Raw genomic sequence first — 21,478 nt, 5'->3', positions numbered from 1 at the left:
AGAGAATGACTCTATGAACAGTTTGATTACTTGTAATCTTTTTACAAACTTATTCGTGCACTTAACTACAAAGTAGATATACGTATATGTTACTAGTTCCTCGTTACCTGTTGAAATATGTGTATTGAAAATCAATAATTAGTTTTATGGAACTCATCAGCTTTTTAAAAATAAAAAATTGACTGGAAAAAAAACATGAATATTAACTAGAAATATAGTTGGTGAAATACTTTGAAATTCCTGTTGGGGTATTTGGAGGAGTTGTTACTGGATTATACTTCTTTAAACGAACAGCTGTTCCGATTCCACGAACAACTACGCCTGTTTCACCCTCTAGGTCAAAATGAAGTTGGTATCTACAGATGAATCAGCACAAAAGAATAGCCTTGAGAAAAATATTTGCGATGTTGACTGTAATAATTGACACAGATTTTATGTTTGTAAAATATTAAGATATATATAATAGATATACAGTTTCTAGTAACAGGTTAAAAACAAGAACTGATGATATAAAATAATATGTTCATCTATTTAGAATGTTACACAGCTGTTGGTGATAATGACTTAGGCAATGGAAAATAGAATATGCAAAAAACCAAAGTACCTTTAGGAGATATCACAAGAAATTTATGTTAGGACAATGGTACAATCTAAAATGGATTTTAGTGTGAATAAATCTGAATACCTTCATATATCCTAAACAATTTAGTGTGTGTTTGAACTTAGGACTTCAATCAATAAAATGATCTCAATGAAACTCAACAATCTCCACCTTACACTTATAGATTTTCTGATAATTATATCGAGTGGTAGTGTAACATAATAAACTACCTAATTAGTGAATAAAATACAAAAACGGATTTTTTCAACCGTACAAAAAGTGGGAAGTATGCAAATGACAAAAAAACATACCCAATTAAAGAATTTCCACCCAGGTTTAGGACTTTTAAACCCATTTTTCGTTGCAACTCTCCTGTAGACATATGGAAGAGAACAAAACATCGATACTGACAGTTATCAAACGCATAAACATTTTGATGTTTCTATTAAAAATGAGAACTCACACCATTTAAACAGACATCGAAAGGATTAATTTCCTACATTACGTATTTTCATAAAGTAATCATATTGCTATAGATCTCAACGTTCAGTGACATAAGGAGAAAAATAAAGAATACTAAACGACTGATAATTATTTACTTCCAGTCAATTGTAACGGCACGTAAATGATCGGAGATTAAGGCTTAGTTATAGGGCTACCTCAAAATAAGTCAGAAAGCCGTCTGGCTTATCAGGAGAAAAAACTCATTGAAAAGCATAAATATTATAAGTATTGGTATTGAGTACAACAATATGAGGGAAATAAATAAGGATCAAGTCCTCACATCATTACATCAATTAAGGCTAGTGTTCAATTTCTTGAAGTTTTGTATCCCATTCCACCATTCACATCTTACCAATATGACATTAAGTTGTCCACACACGATTTAGTATACACATTTAGATGTTGCGTTGACTCCTATAACCCAAAATCCGGAGCATGGGTTTTAGTCGTCGTTTTGGCATAACGTTAGACCTAATCGGGCTAACCAAATATCTGTATAATCAAGTCCAGAAATCAGAACGAATAGGTAAACATGTCCAGTCACATTTACTATACAAAATGTATGTTTAGTTACTTGGGATTATTAATGGGGGAATAGGATGCAATGTCTCACATTATCGGGTCCCATTCGAACACACGTCACCTAAATGTAAGGGAAAAGGCTGATGACTAAGTCCTCAAATCATTACATCAACCAAGGATAGGATTCTGGTTACCAAAATCAAGTGGTTTAGATTAAAAGAGAGTATCGGACACATGACTTTAAATAACAATAAAAACCTTATTTCCCCGCGGCTGCTTAATTTTCAACATTAAACCTTAGTGGTGTCTTATGATAGGATTGATTCACAGTGAACTTTTATTACTAATGTTGTGCTAATAAGCTAGCCTGCAGTTCTAGAACTATATAATAAAAGCAACATGTGACAGCTTTTGCTTTACCATGACCCTAACACTTAAACTTTTAATACTTTGTAAATCAGATGTCAATACTTTCATCTGTTCTTTTGATTTTTAGTTTTCATAGATTAAATCACTGAGATTTTGATTTGATCACCACTGAAAACTAGAAAGCACTAGAAGGCTTTTTTGTACTGATCCGGGACTCCCCAGTAGTAGGGATCCACGAATTCATCACCAGAAATCGAACTAAAAACCTTCGTTGTAGTGCACGAACGCTAAGAGAGAACCCGAAATTGTACGTGGTCAACTTCAATTCATTCGCGATACTGCGACACCATCTTTTATTGGATGCCGTAAATAACTGTCTCACACCCGACATAGTTGAACTTAATTGTTCACGGCTTTGAACTAAAACTTGAGGAATGGCATCTTATAGGTAGTCACTAATGTGCACAGATTTCTTATCAAGGTGGGGCTTTTTAGAAGACTGTTAAATTTTCACAGATAAAGTCATGGTCTGATTTTAGTTGCTATTATTTTTTATTATCCTCTCCACATTTTAAGTTCTTTCTGATTTCTTTTATGTACACTAAGTGGATAATTGTCTTATGTACATCTGATTATATCTTATCATTTCCCCTTAACTTTCCAACAGTTGTGTAACTCCCTTTTAATACTTAAAATTTCCAAACACTTCATTATGTAATCTTTTTTCCTATTTTTCAATAAACTACTATGTTTATTAAATCATTATAAATACCACTGGACAACTTGAGTAAATGAAATCTCTACAAAATAGAATTCTTTTTACTGAATTGTCTGTAATTTGTAGTGTTGGTTATTATGTTAAGCCCATATACCTTATTCTAGGTTTCGGACAGCCCATTCTATTCATTGTACTTGAGTCACATTCTGACCTTGTTATCTATTCACTTATCAATCTTGACTGTTTTTATATGAACGCGTAGGTGTGTGTACATCTCTTATCTCATTACTCATCACATGTCTGTAACTTACTTTTGTGTGACTATAAATATTGACTAATGCTTGGTTAACTGGGTGTTGGCTTATCAGCCATCTCCACTCTGCGTCGTTTCTCTTCTCTCTATTCCATTCGCTTTATATACGAAATATATGTATTCAAAAGTCCATTCTCGTTATTTGACTTACTTAATTCCGTTATTGACTAACGCGATTAAAGTCGATGATTTTATACGAGGATAGGCGACATATATATTTCAACAACAATCATCATTACAATCACATTGGAGTCAGATCTAGGGCCACTAAAGGGGAGAGCCCTTTCGACAACATTGTCCGACTTAAACGACGCGAAATGACGGGCCCCACTAAAAATTCTTAAATAATGAATAATTCATAAAAATAGAGGAGGCATTCATTAATTCGTTGACTATTGTTTACAACTTAATATTAGTTACATGTAGGTTTTTCAAATGGATCTTATCTAAATGATCTATAGTTCAAAAGCTACATCTGAATTATAGATTCGTTATGTAGTTGATTTAAATAAATGTGAGTAGTGAAGACACACAGGTCGATCTTTAGAAAATCACAACTTAAAACAATGAAAAATTGTTTTGCCAAGTATGAAAGTTATTATAGATATTTAAACATGAAATTCCCTTTTTAGAAAATAACAAATATTCAATAAATTTACCACTAAGACGACTAAATAAACGTTGTCTAGCTTCATTTGATGCTCTTGATGTGCGTATTTTCTCAATCCATTGATGTTCTGGATCATCATTCATAACAAGTTCTTGAATAAAACCAATAAGAGAATCTATTACAAAACCTTGTGGAATAGTACAACCTAATGAAACAAATAAAATTAAAACACATTTCAGTTAGTTAAAACAAATTTAATAAGATTTATGTACACCGTAACATAAATTTTCAAGATTCGTGAAATTCTTTCTTTGCTTATTTAAAACTCAATGATAAAAGGAAGCTTACTAGAATAAGCTTATATTGGATAGTGGCTAGTAGGAAAGTCAAAGACGCACGTTTCGCGTTTTTAATGGTGATTTAACACTGATCGGTCCATAATTTCAGTGAAACTAAAATAAACGTCATAGACACAAGATGACAAATAATAGTATTCGTTTGATGGTATAATTGTGTAAAAAACGAAAAATGATCACATCTAAATCCTCTTATCGGTTAGATTTGGCTTTCTGTACAAAATAACGGGAAGGCGATAAAGAAAAGATAGTGGTGTGAGCATGAATATGCTTATTTCTATTCTTTGAATAAACTGAGCTAATCAGGTGTAAAAAGATTGAATAGAGGAACTAAGATGTAAACTAACAATCAATCAAAACAATCTCCTTAAATCACTTATATCTCACAATTTTATCCAACAAAAAACATGGAAGGAAAAGTATGTAGAGAAATACATTGAGAACTTGCAAAGGTCAAATTGATAAACGAAATTTAAATAAAATCTGGGAACATATTTGATTGAACGGAAAATGACTAGCAGTTAAATCTAAGATGAGCGTTTCTTCCTATATGGTACTCGTCAGCAGGGTGTGCCTGGATCCCAGAGTTGTTTACTTCTGGACACGAACTCAGTACTGTTTGTATTAAACGAGTTCCAAATAGGTTGAAACGCTCGTTCTGGATTTAAACGCTGACCATATTCCATCTATTTTGTATCCACTTGTGTCACAGTGGCTTTATTGAGGCAATCTACATAGGTTGTCGATATACCAAACAAGACTAACCAAATTTCATTTAACAATATCAACTGCAGAATAATCTGAATCCTTTCAAATTAAATTAAAACATAATAGTAATATAATACTCTCAAGAGTGTAATATACTGACGGAAATCATTCTTTCCTTGAGGATGAGTTGTAATCAGTCAGTCATACGCAACGTAAAACCCAGATATATGTATATCGGTTCAAGTTGTTATATTACACTTAAAAAAATACTTAGATAACAATCTGTTCAGTTTAAAACATACGTGATTTACAACAGACTGTAAAGTACTACCCACCTTAATTTAGGTAAATTTTCACTTTATATTACATTCCTATGAGTAGTGATGGGATGATGATCTTCAAAAGGAATAAGAGAAGTAGTGAACTCAGTTAAAAAAAGGCTCCAGAGTAACAAATCTATTTACGCTGTTAGCCGTAAATAATGTAAACTGGAAAGTACATACTGGTGGACCACTACTGAAAGACTATACATTCGTAAATATTGACCATACCCATAACATTATTCCTTTCATTAATAAAAAACCAGACTCGGATAATAATTATTTAGTTCACTTTAATCAGTTCAATAAAACAAGATGAATTTACACCAGATTTTGATTTTTCCCTTTTAAAAACACATATAGCAACTGTTGCTTGTCAAGAATCGGATTTTCAATGGTAAAAAAACATATGGATTAGTTTTGTGGTTATTAATATAAACTGTGTATTACATGTACAGTATTATTGTTTCAAGTGAATATATAGAGATCAGATCATGATGATTGTTGATATGAAAAGGAGAGAAAGTAAGTGAAAATCATACAGATAATAGGTTTTTAAAATAACCGAATGAACTAAATTGTGATGCTTTAGAAAAGTAGTGAGTGATGTCTGAAGTATTTGTTTGGATTTATAGAGAAAACTAGACTGAGAATAGCAATAATAAGTGAAACTAACATAAAGAGAAATGAATTGGTGGTATACTGTTAAAACAGAATTCTGAAACAATGATAGGAGAACTGTATGAAAACAGTGAAATGAGATTCACATGCTGTTTAACTGCATATCAACTAGAAACAAATAGGACAAAGCGCTGATGCTGAACTTTCATCTTGATGATTCTAGGAAACAAGATCAATCATAAGATTTTATGTTTTATCAGGTACTATCATCCTTTTAAGGTTATGGAATAGAAGCACACTTACTGAAGCTCCACATAATTCAGATTCATGGATCTAAACGAGACATTTTAATTTGTTGGTCAAATAATTCTGTAACATTATTACTGAAAGTACGTATGAGACTTTACTTTGTATAATTGGTCAGTGGTGTCTAGGCTAATACAGAATTTACAAATGGGAGAAACGTACCTGCTGAGTACCTTAAACATATATAATTTATCATTTGTAAAATAATAGACTAATAAGTGGAAGTTAATATTACGTTAGTACGAAGAGTTATAATTTAAGTGGATAGTTTTAGTACATCTGTTGACTGAACATAATAGCAGGGTATTTACTCTGAGTAACCTGAACACTCAACTACATTGCACTTTATATTATTAGCGGAATTATTTGCATGGACCATTAACGATTGATTGGGAACATTTTGATTAATTCGTTAAGTTGTTGGTTTGCTTGTGCACTGCATACAAGTTTATATACCTTGTGCGAGTGAACAAATACAATTCCATGTGTTATCTTTCTGTTACCGAGATCTTATATTCTGGGTTTATTGTTATTCGATTAAGGAAACACTCTTGGTTAAAGATTATCATTTACGAAGCACCAATGCATGATTTAAGAAACGTTATCCGCCTAAACATAACTAAATAAATAAATTTATATGGTGGATATGAAATAGATATTTTTTTTCATAGATAGCAATACATTCTATGGATAACCATTATTAACTTCTGCATTTCAGTATCAAACTAACAATGTTTGAGAACCGAAAAATGATAAGCGTTAAAAGTGAAGCACATTCAATGGATGTCATAGTTCACTGCTAAAATTATTCCATTTTCATTATTCAACCATCAATTCCAATATTTTATAAAGCTTGCGGTTTTCAAATTCACTACATTTAGCAACAAACAGATTATCGAGCTTATAATTAATGAGGAAATACAGAAGCTTATATCTTCACTGATTATAAGTACATACTTATTGTTAGGTTCTTCGCATTAATCGTCTATCAGAATATACTTTCGTCACCCGAACATTTATATGGTTAATGATACACTTAGCTGACCAGATATAGGCAAAATGAAAAGTGAGAGATAATGACGTGTGCACGCTATTCGGCAGGATTTCACATCACTTTCTAGGAAATAGACACACTGTTGGTAGAAAATGTCGCTTAAATTTCTGAACAACATGTGTGCATGCGTTGTCCACATATTCTCAATTCAGTTAGCCAATAGTCTCAATTAAGTAGTTTGGGCACACATATAGGAAACGCAAATATCAGGATCACACTGGGATGACAGTAGAATATAACAGCAAAATATTAACAGACCGTCAATCAGCTACAACGTAGGACCAGGCACATTTATGCATCGGTTCAAGTTGCTACACCTCATTAGCACAACAAGATGAACACCAAATTCATAGAAGCAGTTTAAGGAGAAACAAAGTGTATATCCCCACGCCGTTGTGACCGATTTTGAGTCACGTCACTCAGAGTCTCCAACCTCTGGTCACGATAGTCGTATGGATCCCAAGCAGATATTCTGCACCTACCAACATGACTAAGACCAGAAGTTAGTGACTTTATAGACTGAGGCTACGTCTTGGTTTGACCGCCCCTAAATTTTTTCCAGCCATCCTCAACACTAGTCAGCATTGCGCGCCGTGATAGTCGGTGGTCGGGCACGGGTAATACGTGACCCAACTATCTCAGTCAATGAAGATTCACAACCTCATCGACTGATTTACCATCATTCCCTAACATCTTGCATCTAACCCCACCATTACTTACTCGGTGATCACAGCAGATATGAGCAATATTTCTAAGACATTTGCGATCAAATACTAGTAACCTACAAGTATCTTCTACTCATAGTGACCACGTTTCGCAGCCATAAAGTAGAACAGAACGAGCTGATGAGCAGTATACTCGCCCCTTACTCGATAGATGGATATGTCGCCTTCGCCAAACGAGCTTTCTAAATCCGTGAAGAGATTTCATTAGATACCAACCCATTAGGGCTATTCAAACTTCCAAAATAAGTGAAGTTGTCGATGCGTTCGACTACTTCACTCCCTATCCTTATTTCAGTTGATGACGCAGACCAGTCCTGATGCAACAACGTGCATTTAGATGGGGAAAAACGCATCCCAAACACCCTGGCATTGTTGTTCAGTGCCACCAAAAGACTGCATTTTATCAGCGTCTTTACCAAACAAGACTACGTCATCTGCGTATTCCACGTCGATAAGTGGACTTCCTGGATGAAGACCCATTCTTGAAACTTCAAACGACGAGAACGTTTTCCCCAGCAGTAGGTCTGTAATGAAATTAAACAGGAATGAAAATAGTGGACAGCCTTACCGGACACCACTTGAGGTCGCGAAATCAGATGACAGTTCGCCATAAGCTCTGACTCTACTGGTAGTGTTCGAGTAAGGAGCCCTAAGAGGGCTTGTGTAAGTCTGAGGCACGCCTTTCAGCGGCAGATACTGCCACAGAACCTTTACGGGTCTACATGGTCAAATGCTGCTTTTAAGTCAAGAAACCCTATCATTGTCGGACGCCGATAAACATGTTTGTGCTCTAGAACCTGAAAAATGGTGAATATATGGTCTATGCAGCTACGATCAGGTCTGAAGCCAGTCTGGTTTTCTCGTGTTCGCAGTTCACGAGTGTTTGTTAGGAGCCCAATAATTATTGAGGCTTTTTACCTGGTGCAGTAAAGGTAATTTTTTGTCTAAAAACTCTCATAAAAGGATGAGTAAAAATATATTACTTCATATAAGAACCAGTCTGTTGATCTCGGAGTTGAGCGTCTAGTCCGTTTTTCATCCAGTTCAGCAATACTCTGTTGAAGACTTTTCCTGGTACTGACAGTGATGTGATGCCTCAGTAGTTCTTACATTTGCTCAGATCTGCTTCATTTGGTATCTGGATGAGGTGTCCTTCTATCCGGTCCATCGGCACTTGTTCTTCCAAATCTTTCTGAATAGAACGTGGGGCATGTTGGCAGTTACTTCAATGTCTGACTTCAGTGCTTCAGCTGGTATATTATCAGGCCCTGCCTTGATGTCCGATGGGTTCAGTGTGGCTGGTCTATTCAAGAGTTCTTCAGAGTGTTTTGCAAACCTGTTCATCGGTCTTTGAATCCCAGTGATTACCTTACCTTGTTTGTCATCGACGGGTCTCTCTGGTACATTATATTTCCCTGCCAGTTTCTTCGTCATCTTATGTAGTTGTTTCATATTTCATTCACATGCAGCTTTTTCCACTGTCATTGCCAGCTCTTCCACATATTTCTGCTTGTCAGCTTTAATGCTCTTATTCTTTCTTCAATCTTACCCAGGGTTTGTATAGAGATCCATTCCTTATGATGCCTTTTGCGGCCCAGCACATCCTGACGTGTTGAAGTTAGTGCTTCTTCGATGCCTTTCAAATTGTCCTCCATAGTAGTTCCATTTTCTTTGAGTAGATACTGTAAGGCTTGGAACCTGTTGTTGAGAGTTATTTTGAATTCGTTGAATTTGTATCTCGTAGGAAGGCTGTTTTGAACCTTTGTACTGCTGCTTCTCCAACTGTCCAGTGTTTCTTTAGCTTCAGTTCCATTCATCGTAAAGTAAGAATTAATATTTTGTGGATATCAAAAGCATATTTCGGTTGTGAACTATTCATGTAATAGGAGGTATAACTTCAAAACCATAAAATTCGAACAATCAGAATAAGGCTGCAGTTGTTTAATTAAGGGTTACCTTTGGTTGTCTAATTGCTCTAAATAAGTAATGCCAGAATGACTTAGATTCGTCCGAGCAATACACTTTTGATTGTTTTGTGGTCACCATGAACCTTTACCTGTACTACATAACCTGAGAGACCTTCAAGAGGATTTATCACGACCTAAAGATAATGTTATGTCCCGATAAGCATAATCAATGGTAACTTTTGGGATCCATTTAAGGACCAATATTATGCGTATATTTTATAGTATAATTGTTAAATAACTAAACTATACATATTCATGTCCCTCTTATTATGAGCTTTATTTTGACCTATGAACTATTATTGGACGATTTACCATTCTTGAATTATGCCCTGTCTATTAATCACTACTTCACACACTCACAGTCACATTTGGCTAAATCCTGTACAAAGGTTGTTTCCTATTTTATGGTACGATGTGGTCTGTTTGGTTGGTATATAAATCCAATATGTTTGAAATAAACGATTCATATCGCAGATGCTGAGATCGGTGATCTGGACATAACTGGCTGGGCTAGGCAGGAAGCTGGACCGATAAGGACTCTAGAGTGCTCGTACGGGTTTTACGAGTCATTGGTCCGATCGATAATTCACTGCTCTCTAATTGGCGGTAACATTACGTTATACATTAACAGGGCACACAGGCCACAAGTTATAACAGAAAACTGGATCAATGACTTCTGTTCTCGCCATTCATTTAAAAAAGTGATACGATCTGAGCAGGAATATGTACTGTTGCTCGTAAATTCACACCAAGTAAGAATCTTTGAACTAGATGACCCGAGTAAAATGAAATCAAATGGAAAGAAGCGCTGGTAGAATTAGATAAAGACCCCACAAAATGAAGATCCCTCAATTTAGAAACCTTCAAAAAGTCAGGTTTCGAAGTTGAATATAACTGGTAATTCCATAATAAAGTAATGTTTACTGCCTATGTTTTAAGTTTTCTATACTAACCCATTTGGTTCCGAAACAAGAACCATGGACTTGGAAAGCTGATGAACAATCTGAGTCTAGCTACTGCTTTTTTAAAAGTAGAATCTGTTTCTCTCTTAAAAACAACATTAGTATGATCAGTATAAATTAAATTTGCAGTGTAATAGAGTTATACGTCGCACGGATAACAGATCGGTGCTTTATGTAAGTGGCCAACTCCAACAATCCTAGTTTACTTCTTTAGCACGCCAGCAGAACCACTGTGAAGGAATTACATGTGAATTCAAGTGTCTTGGTTATATATTTGTAATTAGGATAGTTTATTACTGTTCATTGTATCCAGCTAAAGACGTTTTACAGGTAATCATTACAAAGTGGAGTGAGAGCAGAAGCCTTGCCACACTAGGGGTTTACATATGTCAACGACTGTTTAACTGATATTAACAGCTATCGATACTGGAAATAATTATGCATCCTGACGTTATATGTCAAGTTGGTTAGTGAATCTGTGGCTCTTGATTCAATAACTTCGCTGCACAAAAATCAGAACACAGATAGGGACAATAATGTAACGATCGACGCAGTTTGCGTACATGTCTGTAAATAGTTTGCTAAGTCTAGGACTTTATATTTAGGAAGGAACTGGGAAAATTCGCAATCTAGTGTAAATCTGAAGAATGAGTTGGAAGATTTTTCATTGAAATGAGTGAAAGATATTTATCCAAAGGAAAGCTTGTAAACGTTGCGGTGTCTCAACATATAATTTAGGGTTTACTCAATTGTTTACTTCAAGTAAGAGAACCACATATATTTCTAGATCAATTGTAACATTTCCAGACGGCAGTAAACTATGGAAAACTATGAATAACAGAGACGGCAAAATAATCGTATAGTGGATTTGATCATCTAAACGAATAGGAGTATAAACAATTAAAAATAACAGGAAAGCTGTTACCATAGGAATCTAGGAGAACAGGTAATATTATCATAAGGTAAATGTAATGACAATGATTAGGGTTGATAAGCAACATTGTATTCGAACTTTAGACTGTACAGTAGTTTGTCTGTACCTTCTTGGTTTTCCTACTTAGAATCCACTATTTAGAGCATCGTGATAAAGTCTGAAAACTAAAATAGAATTACTTCCATTTCATGAATTGTTTCTTGCACAGGATTTCAGGTCCTTGAAATTTCTAACGAAAACACACGGTGCCACTACATTTTGACGATGTATTCAAGATGAAATCGAATATATGCAGCATTATTTGCGTTCATTACGTAGGCTGCGTGTGCAATAGTGACGTAATTTGGTCCATACAAAACCTTACTAGTAATATAGTTGTAATGAATCAGACAGAAAGATAATTGGTAAAAGTGACAAGTGATGAACTAAATACTATAGTATGTTTATATATAATGTAGTCATCATATGAACTCACAGTGATAGAAGCGTACTCCAAGGGAAGATTGGTGATAGCGACTAGCGTCAAGAAATACATCTACTCGAATAGCCAAACAGATTTCCCCACGAATTCCATGCATAGTGTCATAGATTGGAAACCAACCATTTAAACACCTGGTTTGGCCACGACTCAGTAAGGGATTTAAATCAAAGTAAACTCTCCCGATGGTATCATGTGCGCTATAAGTGTCATGATCCATAACTCTAATTATTAGAATTAAAAATATAATAGCCACAAACTTAAGTAGTAACGCCTCGTCTTGTAGAGCCTGGTCATCTAACTGCAAACTAAAAAAAAACAGAAAACAAGTACCTCGAAACAGAACCATTCACTATTCCATGAAGGATTAAGAGATCGACGGACTACTTCTGTTTTGTAAGTTATGCTTCCGATACACAACTGTAACCACTAATGATATCGAAATCTATTTACTTCAACAAAAGCATCTGTAAGAAATGTTGCTCTGTCCATAACTGGTAAATTTCTTGCTGATATAACCCGCACTTTGACTGTTCCAGGCATTCTACTGAATTTCACATTTGTAAGTAAACCTTGATGTTTAAAATCGCGCTTGGAAAAGTCCACTTAAAGGAGAGCTGAAAAACTACTTCATTCTACTTCATTTTACTATAAAAATAATAGTGACTTATAAAACGTTATTGAGAATTCTCGTTGACTGTTGATGGTCACTAATTGAGATTCTAACATCGACCAATAAACGTTGTCGTTTAGACGCATCATTAGTACATAATCCTCGCATTAGCACTTTATTCGTTATTGGACGTATAAATCACCTTACAAACTAGCTCCTCCCTGAAAAGGGAGAATATTATGAATCGATGTCCAAACAGAGAGAAAGTCCTTCTTAATTTGAAATGGTTTGTTAATCGCTTTATAAAATCATTTGAATCCAAATTAATACAAGCGATCTCATACGCTTCAAACAGTTGTGTTCAAAGCCCCTCTGGGTCTTCAAATGTTTCATCACCAACGTTGTCAGCATCAAAAGTGAGTATTAAAAATGAAAATGCTTCTAGTGATTTACCCTTTATTCGACGTTTGCTTGATCAACAAATAAAATGTGGAAACAACCGTTTAAAAAATGAAAGTTCTTATTCTTCTCGGGACATAAGTATTCAAATTGCCAATCAAAAGCAAACATATCATTCACCTTTGATGAAAATTCGTTCCTTAACTAACTCACCACTGTTCCGTCGACTGTCTTTCACACTCAACAATAACAAACGCCAATCTTTATTGTCTCAACATGAAAAAAATGATTGGATAAAGAATCATTCTGACTTTGATGAACCATGTGAGTTCGTAAGACGCAAACCAAAAATACCTGATGTAACCATTACTAGAAAATGTTATTCAAATGCTCAGAGTCCTTCTTGTACACCATTTGAACAAAATGTTGTCAACACATGTAGAGGACCTTTATTCCGACTTGCTGAATTAACAACTGAATCACAAAGGTTTTCAATTCTATCAGGCTTTGCACAACAACTATGCATCATATATGAATATCAGCTCGGTATGTTGAGAAACTTACCTTCAATACATGCTGCGGCGGATTATGTGGCTGATGTAGTAATAAGAGCTATCAAATTAAAGAAGATTTCAGGGATAAATCCTCAAAATTTAACTCCATTGATTCTGTTTGACAGTGAATGTCGACCAAGTACTTATAGTAAAACTGTAAAAACCCTTCCCTTAAGTGTGACTGGTGAACAAATGTCGTGGAAGCTGGGTGAAATATGGACACTTCCTGGATTAAGGCATAACGAAGTTGGTGGTGAAAATTGTCACAATCTTAGTATAGTGACACATTTCCTTTCTACAGTTACTCCAAGTGGAGATTACAGTAGGTCTGATGTATATGGCTACAGAAATTTGATTTTACTGACTAATGAGAAAAATACTGAAACAATAAATAATTCCAACTGTCATATTTATGACACTAATTTTCCATCAGCGGCAGAATCTTTTTCATTAAAATCTGATATTAGTCATAATGATAAAATGAATTCATATTTCACTATTTCTTCTTTTGATTATGCTACCATATCAAACAGTAAAATTAAACCTGGAAATATTCCTGATCCACCATCATCAGATGATTCACTTACTGATGAAAATCCTCAGAACACTAAAGGAAATGATGACACCAGGAGTTCATCTCAAAGTAGTCCAGAAAATAAAATCAAAGAATCATCGAAACGAATTCATTCATCAAGTAGTGTAGTGATGTTACGGCAGCATTTACATCGTGCTTATCGACCTGTATTTTTTCTTATTTACAATCGTCCTAGTGTTATTGAACATTTAACAGAATGTGATTCATTTGCATCATTTTGTAAACGTCAAGCTTTAAGTCCTGTAATGTTTTTAAATCAACCAACAACGCTTTTCGATAAAAAACCATATCCATGTATTTATCAAAATTTTGATTTATTTAAAGTATCTGTTGCAGGATATTTATCGCCTAATGAATGTGATATTTCAACAGATTCAACATATTTAAATAATAATAACAATACTACTACTAGTAGTAATAATAATATTATTATTAATAAAAATGATACCTTATCATCACACGTCATACAACAGCAACAGCAAATGAAAGAAGGATATAATTATAGTAAAAGTTTAATGCATTTTCCTTATTTCCCTTCACATCGAAGTGTAGCAGCGTATGATAATCCTGGATTTGCCCGGTAACCGAATAATAAATAAAATCTAATATAAAATAAATGTATAAAAACAAATTAATGTATGTAATTATTGGTTGCTTTGAGTTTTATTGTATAAAATAACTAGCTCATTCTTATTATTTTGTATCATAATGATTCTGTATAATACAAAGTATAATAATAAAAAGGAAACCCCAATAGAAATATTGTTATTTAAAAGAAAAAAGAATAATCATTTATTATAATTATTGTTGACTAATCGAATTTTAAATGATGCTTTAAACGGATGAGTGAATAAATAAATGAATAGAGTAAATTTGGGAAGAGTTTTATTCTCTAAGCTGAATGGTTTGGTCAACTAAACTTGACAAAACTTCATCAGAATCATCTATCTGAACCACAAATCTTCTCCACCATCTCAAATCCATAGAGTATATATATAGTTATTATTATTTATATGATAAGTTTAAATGGTGATCAGTGGAAAATGTATAGGGAATATGTTTATATAGTAAATTTATTATCCTATTATGAATAACAATTGATATCAGAAGGGGTTTTGTGGTGATCTTAGTAATTTCATTAGTTGAAATCATAAGTCAATTGAAGCTAGACCACCATGGAAAACCTCGAAGCACTGGACAGCCGTTTCGTCCTGGTATGGGACTCCTCAGCAGTGCACATCCACGATCCCGCTACCCGCCGCGAGACTCGAACCCAGCACTGCTGAGGAGCTCCATACTAAGACGAAACAACCATCCATTTGTTCCGGGTTTTCCATGGTGGTCTGGCTTCAATTAACTCATGATATCAACTATTAAAATTCATATATCTACAAAACCCCTTTTGATATTAATGACAAATATAAATACAAATAATAAAAAAACTAAATTTATTATTATTCATTTCATAAGTATCAAATTGTATTGTTTAAACCATTTGACATTCATTCATTAGATCTTTTTATAGCTAGATGAATGAATAAACAATAAACTGTACAAGGTTATGTATATAATCTGAAAAATTTCGGTTTTCATTACAGTTTGATGTAATAGAATAGTATCTATGCTAAACAAGTGATTATCAACATATGAATGATGATTTTTATAGTTTTTTTTTTTTGAAAAGTAAATTTTGTCTTATAAATGTGTTATATCTTAACCAGAATTATAAATGGTAACTTTTGAGAATTATTTATGAATTAATATGATACATATATTTTTATTGTATAGTTGTTAAGTGGATGAACTATGTATATTCATGTTCTTCTTATTCTAAGCTTTATTTTGACCCATAGACTATTATGATACGATTTACCGTTCTTGAGTTATGTCCTGTCTATTAATTACAGACACTCATAATCATAGCCACTTTTAACCAGATCTTGTACAAATGTTATTTTCTATTATATGGTAAGATGTGGTCTGTTTGACATGTATATAAACCCAGTATGTTTAAAATACATGATTCATATCGTAAAGGCTGAGATTCATGTTCTTGACTTACCAAGCAGGGCTAGGTGGGAAGCAGGATCGATAAAGACTCTAGACTGCTCGTACGGGTTTTATGTGTCACTGATATGATTGATAGTTCACTTCTCTAATTGGCGGTATTATTACATCATATATATCAATAGGTCACAAGTCCACAAGTTACAACAAAATACTTTGTTATTAATGAAGACAATTGTTATAAAGTTTTTCATAATACTTAACAAAATGTTGAGTAGGATCTACTTTCTTTACAACATTGCAGACGTAGCATATATATGAAAATACAGATCTTGAGTGATTTGCAAGTATTTAATCCGATGTAACTTTGAAACAGTATTAGATGACATAACGGAGACTTTGGTCATGGTACAGTAATTACATTCAAAACTTGAATTTTGTATCAATCTTTATCTGTTTTTAAAAATCTTTATCCTCATTTTCGATTGTATTTAAATAAAGCGTATTCAGTGATTTCATTTTGTGGGTACAAATGATTTGATCAATAGTAATTTTATTATCATTCTTAATTCATTTTCAAAGTAAATGAGTTTTCAGATTCTTTAAACATGTGATCTAGCTATTCAGCTTGATAATTTAGGTTTATGATTGGTTATACTTGATTGTACACGGATTTAAATTGGTTACTATACTTGATATGGTATTCGAATTGATAGTTGTTTCTTGTATTCTTACATGATAGATGGGTGAAATTTGTATTGATAGTCCTGTTGATAATTCAATAAAGCCTTGTATCGAACTGATATTCCTTGTTCCTTATTTTATAATTTTATACAGAACACAAAACTTATTGAAATAGACTGGTTTAAGTAAGAGAGCCTCTTTTCACTTTTAACTATATTTTCTCATTTACCTGTATTTGTTGTAGCATGTATATCGAGAGAATAGAGGGAACCCTATTTGAAAAATTTAAACACATGCTATGGGTACCAGTCATGTAATAAATCCAATTACAGGATTATATATAATCAATAGATTGATTCAAGACTTAATAAAACATTCCAAACAAACACTTGTGATTTCTCATATCAGTACCAATGTACATTGATAAGATGCATCTTCATCACATCTACCATTTGTCTAGTGATCTAATAATGCTCACTGATAATTCCTAATAAATACTTCGTTGAACTTAACAGACAGTCTTCACACTTTTCAATAACTTTAACTAGGTAGAAATAACACATATATCCTAGATTTTTTTGTCATTGAGTTTCCAGTTTCATTATATTTAATTTTCATATTTGGTTTCATTGTTTTGTTTCTTTCATTAACCTATAAACATTGATCCCCTGTTGATTTTTTAAAATCTAACTCTTGACATCATCTTAGAACTTTCAAAACATATTAAACTAATATTATATTTAGGGATTTTTGTTATTATTAAGATTTTACTTAGGATTTAATTAACTAAAATGAAATTACACATGTCCTATGTGGTTGGTTAAGTCATAATCTCTCTCATTTCATCTGTTCTCACAAAAAGAACTGAAGTTATGAGATTGTAGGAAGTAGTTATAAATGTCTCTTACATGTTCCATATAGGAGATTTTGTTTGTAAAATATTCTATATACATATAACTGTTTATGTATATAGAAGAGTAAATGAATCATTTAAATGAACTCATTTTATCTCTCACTATTTGTTATTCTTACTTTACAAACTTTTATCCAAAAATAAATGATTGAAGAGATATCAAACATGATCATTTCCACTAATCATGTTAGGATCTATTAATGGAAAAAAAATGTAACACGGATCTAATTGATTCAACAAAAAGACAAATCATACGCATAGTGAAAAACACCTCTTAAAACAAATGATGATTGATGATTATATAAGCAATGATCTAAGCCCTCATGAATGTTATTTGACTTATATATATATTTATTTCACAAGTTGAAATCATGAGTCAATTGAAGCTAGACCACCATGGAAAACCTGGAAGAACTGGACGGCCGTTTCGTCCTGGTACGGGACTCCTCAGCAGTGCGCATCAACGACCCCGCACCTCGCGGGATTCGAACCCAGGACCTATTGGTTTCGCGCGAGCACTTAACCATTAGACCACTGAGCCGGCATCCAACGGTGTTAATGTCTAACTTCAACCAATACACGAAGATGATTTACTGAAGTATGATTTACTGAAGATATATAAACAAGATATTCTGCTACGGTTTAATTTTTCGATCAATTATATACTTTTTCATAAATTTGCTCACTGACTAGTTTGGAAGTCACAATCTGTTCGTCAGTCATTTACGTCTACATTTAAATTTTCATTTTCTTTCCTCTCACCTTGTTAAAGAGTGTTAGCTAACATGAAACTTAAGTTTAAGGTTTTCTGTTCATGGTCTATAACCACTTGATATGTATATGAATTTTGAAATCATTTTGTGGCTCTTCAAGCTGTTATTGGCTTTACCTTTTTTTCTTTTTCGTTGATTATAAGTGAAGAGAAAACAGAAAACTAAATAGCTTCAGGCATTACTGGATTAATGAAAAAAGAAAAGATCAATTTTGAAATTTTCCATGATTATTATTAGTATTAGTATTGGTAGTCCAATTATCTTTCTTTTTCCTACTTAACATTTAAACTGGATACACGATTTTGTGTTGTCGAGGCAACAAGAAAAAAACTATAAGTAGAAACAAATGTTAGGGGTGACAATAGAAAAAAAAGAGGGAAAAACTTGCAAACATCTTTTTTGAAATAATAAGTAAAATTGCTTACGGGACCACAATATTCACTGTCTACATTAATATCTATATCTATGCATATCTATATATTTTTACATAAGGTTTTTGTTCGATTAACAATAAAGATGAAATACTTTATTACTTCTTTACTAAGAAATTATGAAAACAAGGCAATATAGTACTTACTAGTAACCAATTTTATTATTACTATTATTATGATTATTATCTAGAAACTGAAAACTGTAATGGTCATTTATAAACTGTTATAGACAAAATTTGTGTAGTAGGATGATATAGCATAGTAACTAAGTGAGAATATATGAGAAGTTAGAGAAATAATTGATAGTAAATATATTAAATAGATAACAACAACAATAATCAATTGAAAAGGGACATAAACAGAAATGATTTAAAAGGGAAAAAGAAAAATATATATATATTTGCTTGGTTTTAATATTTATACAATAGTTACACAATTCATAATTCACATGAGTGAAATGAAGAGAGAGAGAGGGAGAGGGTAGTGTGAAGTGAGGAAAAAGTAGCGTAAGACAATTTGAAAATTGATTAACTAATTGTCCTTCAACTAAAAACAAAAAAATAGAGAAAGAAAAATAGAGATAAACAAAAAAATGAATAACCTATAAAGTAAGTGGTAAGTTATTATTATGTGAAGAAAGATAAAAAAAATTTATAACGAGTTGTTAGTCTCTATGAGTCATCTATTCATTTTAATGGAGTGAAATTTTGTAGATAAGATAAAATATGAAGAAATAAAAACAAAAAAGGAAAACAAAAGTGTAATGGTTATTTATTTGGATTATGAATTAGTATTCTATTGAAAACTAAGGATTATTGTAGAATTTGGCAATTGATGTAGATTGTCGTTGAAAACATGAAATAATGGTTGAATAGTTTTTCGTATTTATTGTAAGATCTGAAAATTCTGAGTTCCACTACCAGTAGTTAAGGTCATGAGTACAGTTTGTTAAGGAATTCTGAGCCATGATTAGACAGCTATCAATTACCCTGTGATTTTCACTGTTTCAGTAGTTGAGAATGAATGATTTTGGCGAGCTTGTTAGCTTACTTACTCACTATTATGTTTTGCTGTCATCCGAATGTGATCCTGATGTTTGTGTTTCCTATATGTGTGCCCAAAATACTTAATTAAGTGAGAAAACTAAGAGAAAGTAAGAAGACTATTAACTAACTGAATTGAGAATATGTGGACAACGCATTTATAAATGTATACACATGTTGTTCAGAAATTTAAGCGACATTTTCCACAAACAGAGTGTGTCTATTTCCTAGGAAGTGATGTAGAATCCTGTTGAGCAGCGTCCATTCGTCATTATCTCTCACTTTTCATTTTGCTTATATCTGGTCATCTGAGTGTAACATTAGCTATCTAAATATTCGGGCGACGAAAGTATTTTGTATCAGAAAGGCCATAGTGGACGATACGATAGACGATTAAAGCGAAGAAGTTAACAATAAACATATACTTATAACCAGTAAAGATAAATGGAAATTGTATTCTTGGAGTAACAAGAATTCTCCAACAATTTGCTTAACAGAATTTATGAACAACGATAAAGTTAAGCAAATAAATGTAAAATAAATTGTCCACTCTGAGAAAATCAATAGAATAGTCTTTATAATTTATCCCATATTACGGTTGTTTGAAGTAGCCGTTCAAATTTAAACATGATAAATATCTATACACATACTGTGATGTGTGCTACTTATGTCGACATAAGTAGTACGTAACGCTAGTCAGGAATCAAATGTCTGGCAGCAGAAGGTCGAGAGGATCAAGGAGGAAAGAACGGGAACAGGAACCAATTAATATGGGAATGAAGAAATAATGAAGTTGAGACAATTAATGAACATTTTACAATCGAAGTATTTACTGTATGGTTCTCAGATTTTATTAAGAAGTTCTATAATTCAATTGTCCATAATTGTGTTTTCGCTCATTACAATACAAGTACTAAATTTCCAATCTATTTTTACCTTATTATCACTTTTTTTGATTCGTAAATTTTGTTAGTGTTTGCGGTGTAATATACGATTTATAATGTGTAATTTGGCCGTAGCTAGTGTTGTATTTTACCATTTTGGGAGCCGACTATTCTTGTCTGAAATGTATTTTATATTATACCATTAACACTCAGTAAGCTGATTGCATTATGCTGTTAATGTAATGCAATCGATAACCGATGTAAATCCACTTACGTTCTAAATATTCCATTTCAAGAATCAGAATAATTATAATTGTACATGATTCAACAAACTTTTTATCCCGTCAGTCATATGCATAAATTATAGGGCCATAATGGAAAAAAGGAATAAATCTCATCAAGTATGTTAGCTAGAAATTTTGCGACACAGATTGAGTTTATATAAAAATAAATTACCTATAATATCTGAATGAATAAAATATTTAGCAACAATTATTAAGTTGAATAAAAGCTT

At 33.0% G+C, this 21,478-nt stretch overlaps 2 protein-coding genes across 4 annotated transcripts in view; one reads left to right on the top strand and one right to left on the bottom strand.

Moving 5' to 3' along the window:
• The window catches only part of C2CD5_1 (C2 domain-containing protein 5), a 60,186-nt gene extending 47,546 nt beyond the window's left edge, over window positions 1-12,640 (bottom strand). For all 3 annotated transcript variants that reach the window (XM_051214178.1, XM_051214177.1, XM_051214179.1), the window contains exons 1-7: window positions 12,522-12,640; window positions 12,402-12,488; window positions 12,329-12,369; window positions 12,066-12,292; window positions 3,687-3,842; window positions 913-973; window positions 231-356 (exon numbers count right to left, since the gene is read on the bottom strand). In XM_051214178.1, the coding sequence (XP_051067331.1) occupies window positions 231-356; window positions 913-973; window positions 3,687-3,842; window positions 12,066-12,292; window positions 12,329-12,369; window positions 12,402-12,488; window positions 12,522-12,560 (737 nt within the window). In that variant the 5' untranslated portion in view covers window positions 12,561-12,640. The remainder of the gene's footprint in view (window positions 1-230; window positions 357-912; window positions 974-3,686; window positions 3,843-12,065; window positions 12,293-12,328; window positions 12,370-12,401; window positions 12,489-12,521) is intronic.
• Window positions 12,641-12,865: 225 nt separating this feature from the next.
• On the top strand, window positions 12,866-14,813 carry MS3_00006080 (uncharacterized protein; the record flags this gene model as incomplete). The annotated part of the gene is made up of 1 exon (XM_012939609.3): window positions 12,866-14,813. Exon 1 carries the CDS (start codon window positions 12,921-12,923, stop codon window positions 14,811-14,813), a length of 1,893 nt encoding a protein of 630 aa, XP_012795063.1. The 5' UTR covers window positions 12,866-12,920.
• Between the last annotated feature and the right edge of the window lie 6,665 nt (window positions 14,814-21,478).

Source organism: Schistosoma haematobium, chromosome 2, assembly GCF_000699445.3.
Source record: "Schistosoma haematobium chromosome 2, whole genome shotgun sequence".
In the NCBI taxonomy this organism is placed as follows: domain Eukaryota; kingdom Metazoa; phylum Platyhelminthes; class Trematoda; order Strigeidida; family Schistosomatidae; genus Schistosoma; species Schistosoma haematobium.
This window is presented reverse-complemented; position numbering and strand designations above follow the sequence as displayed.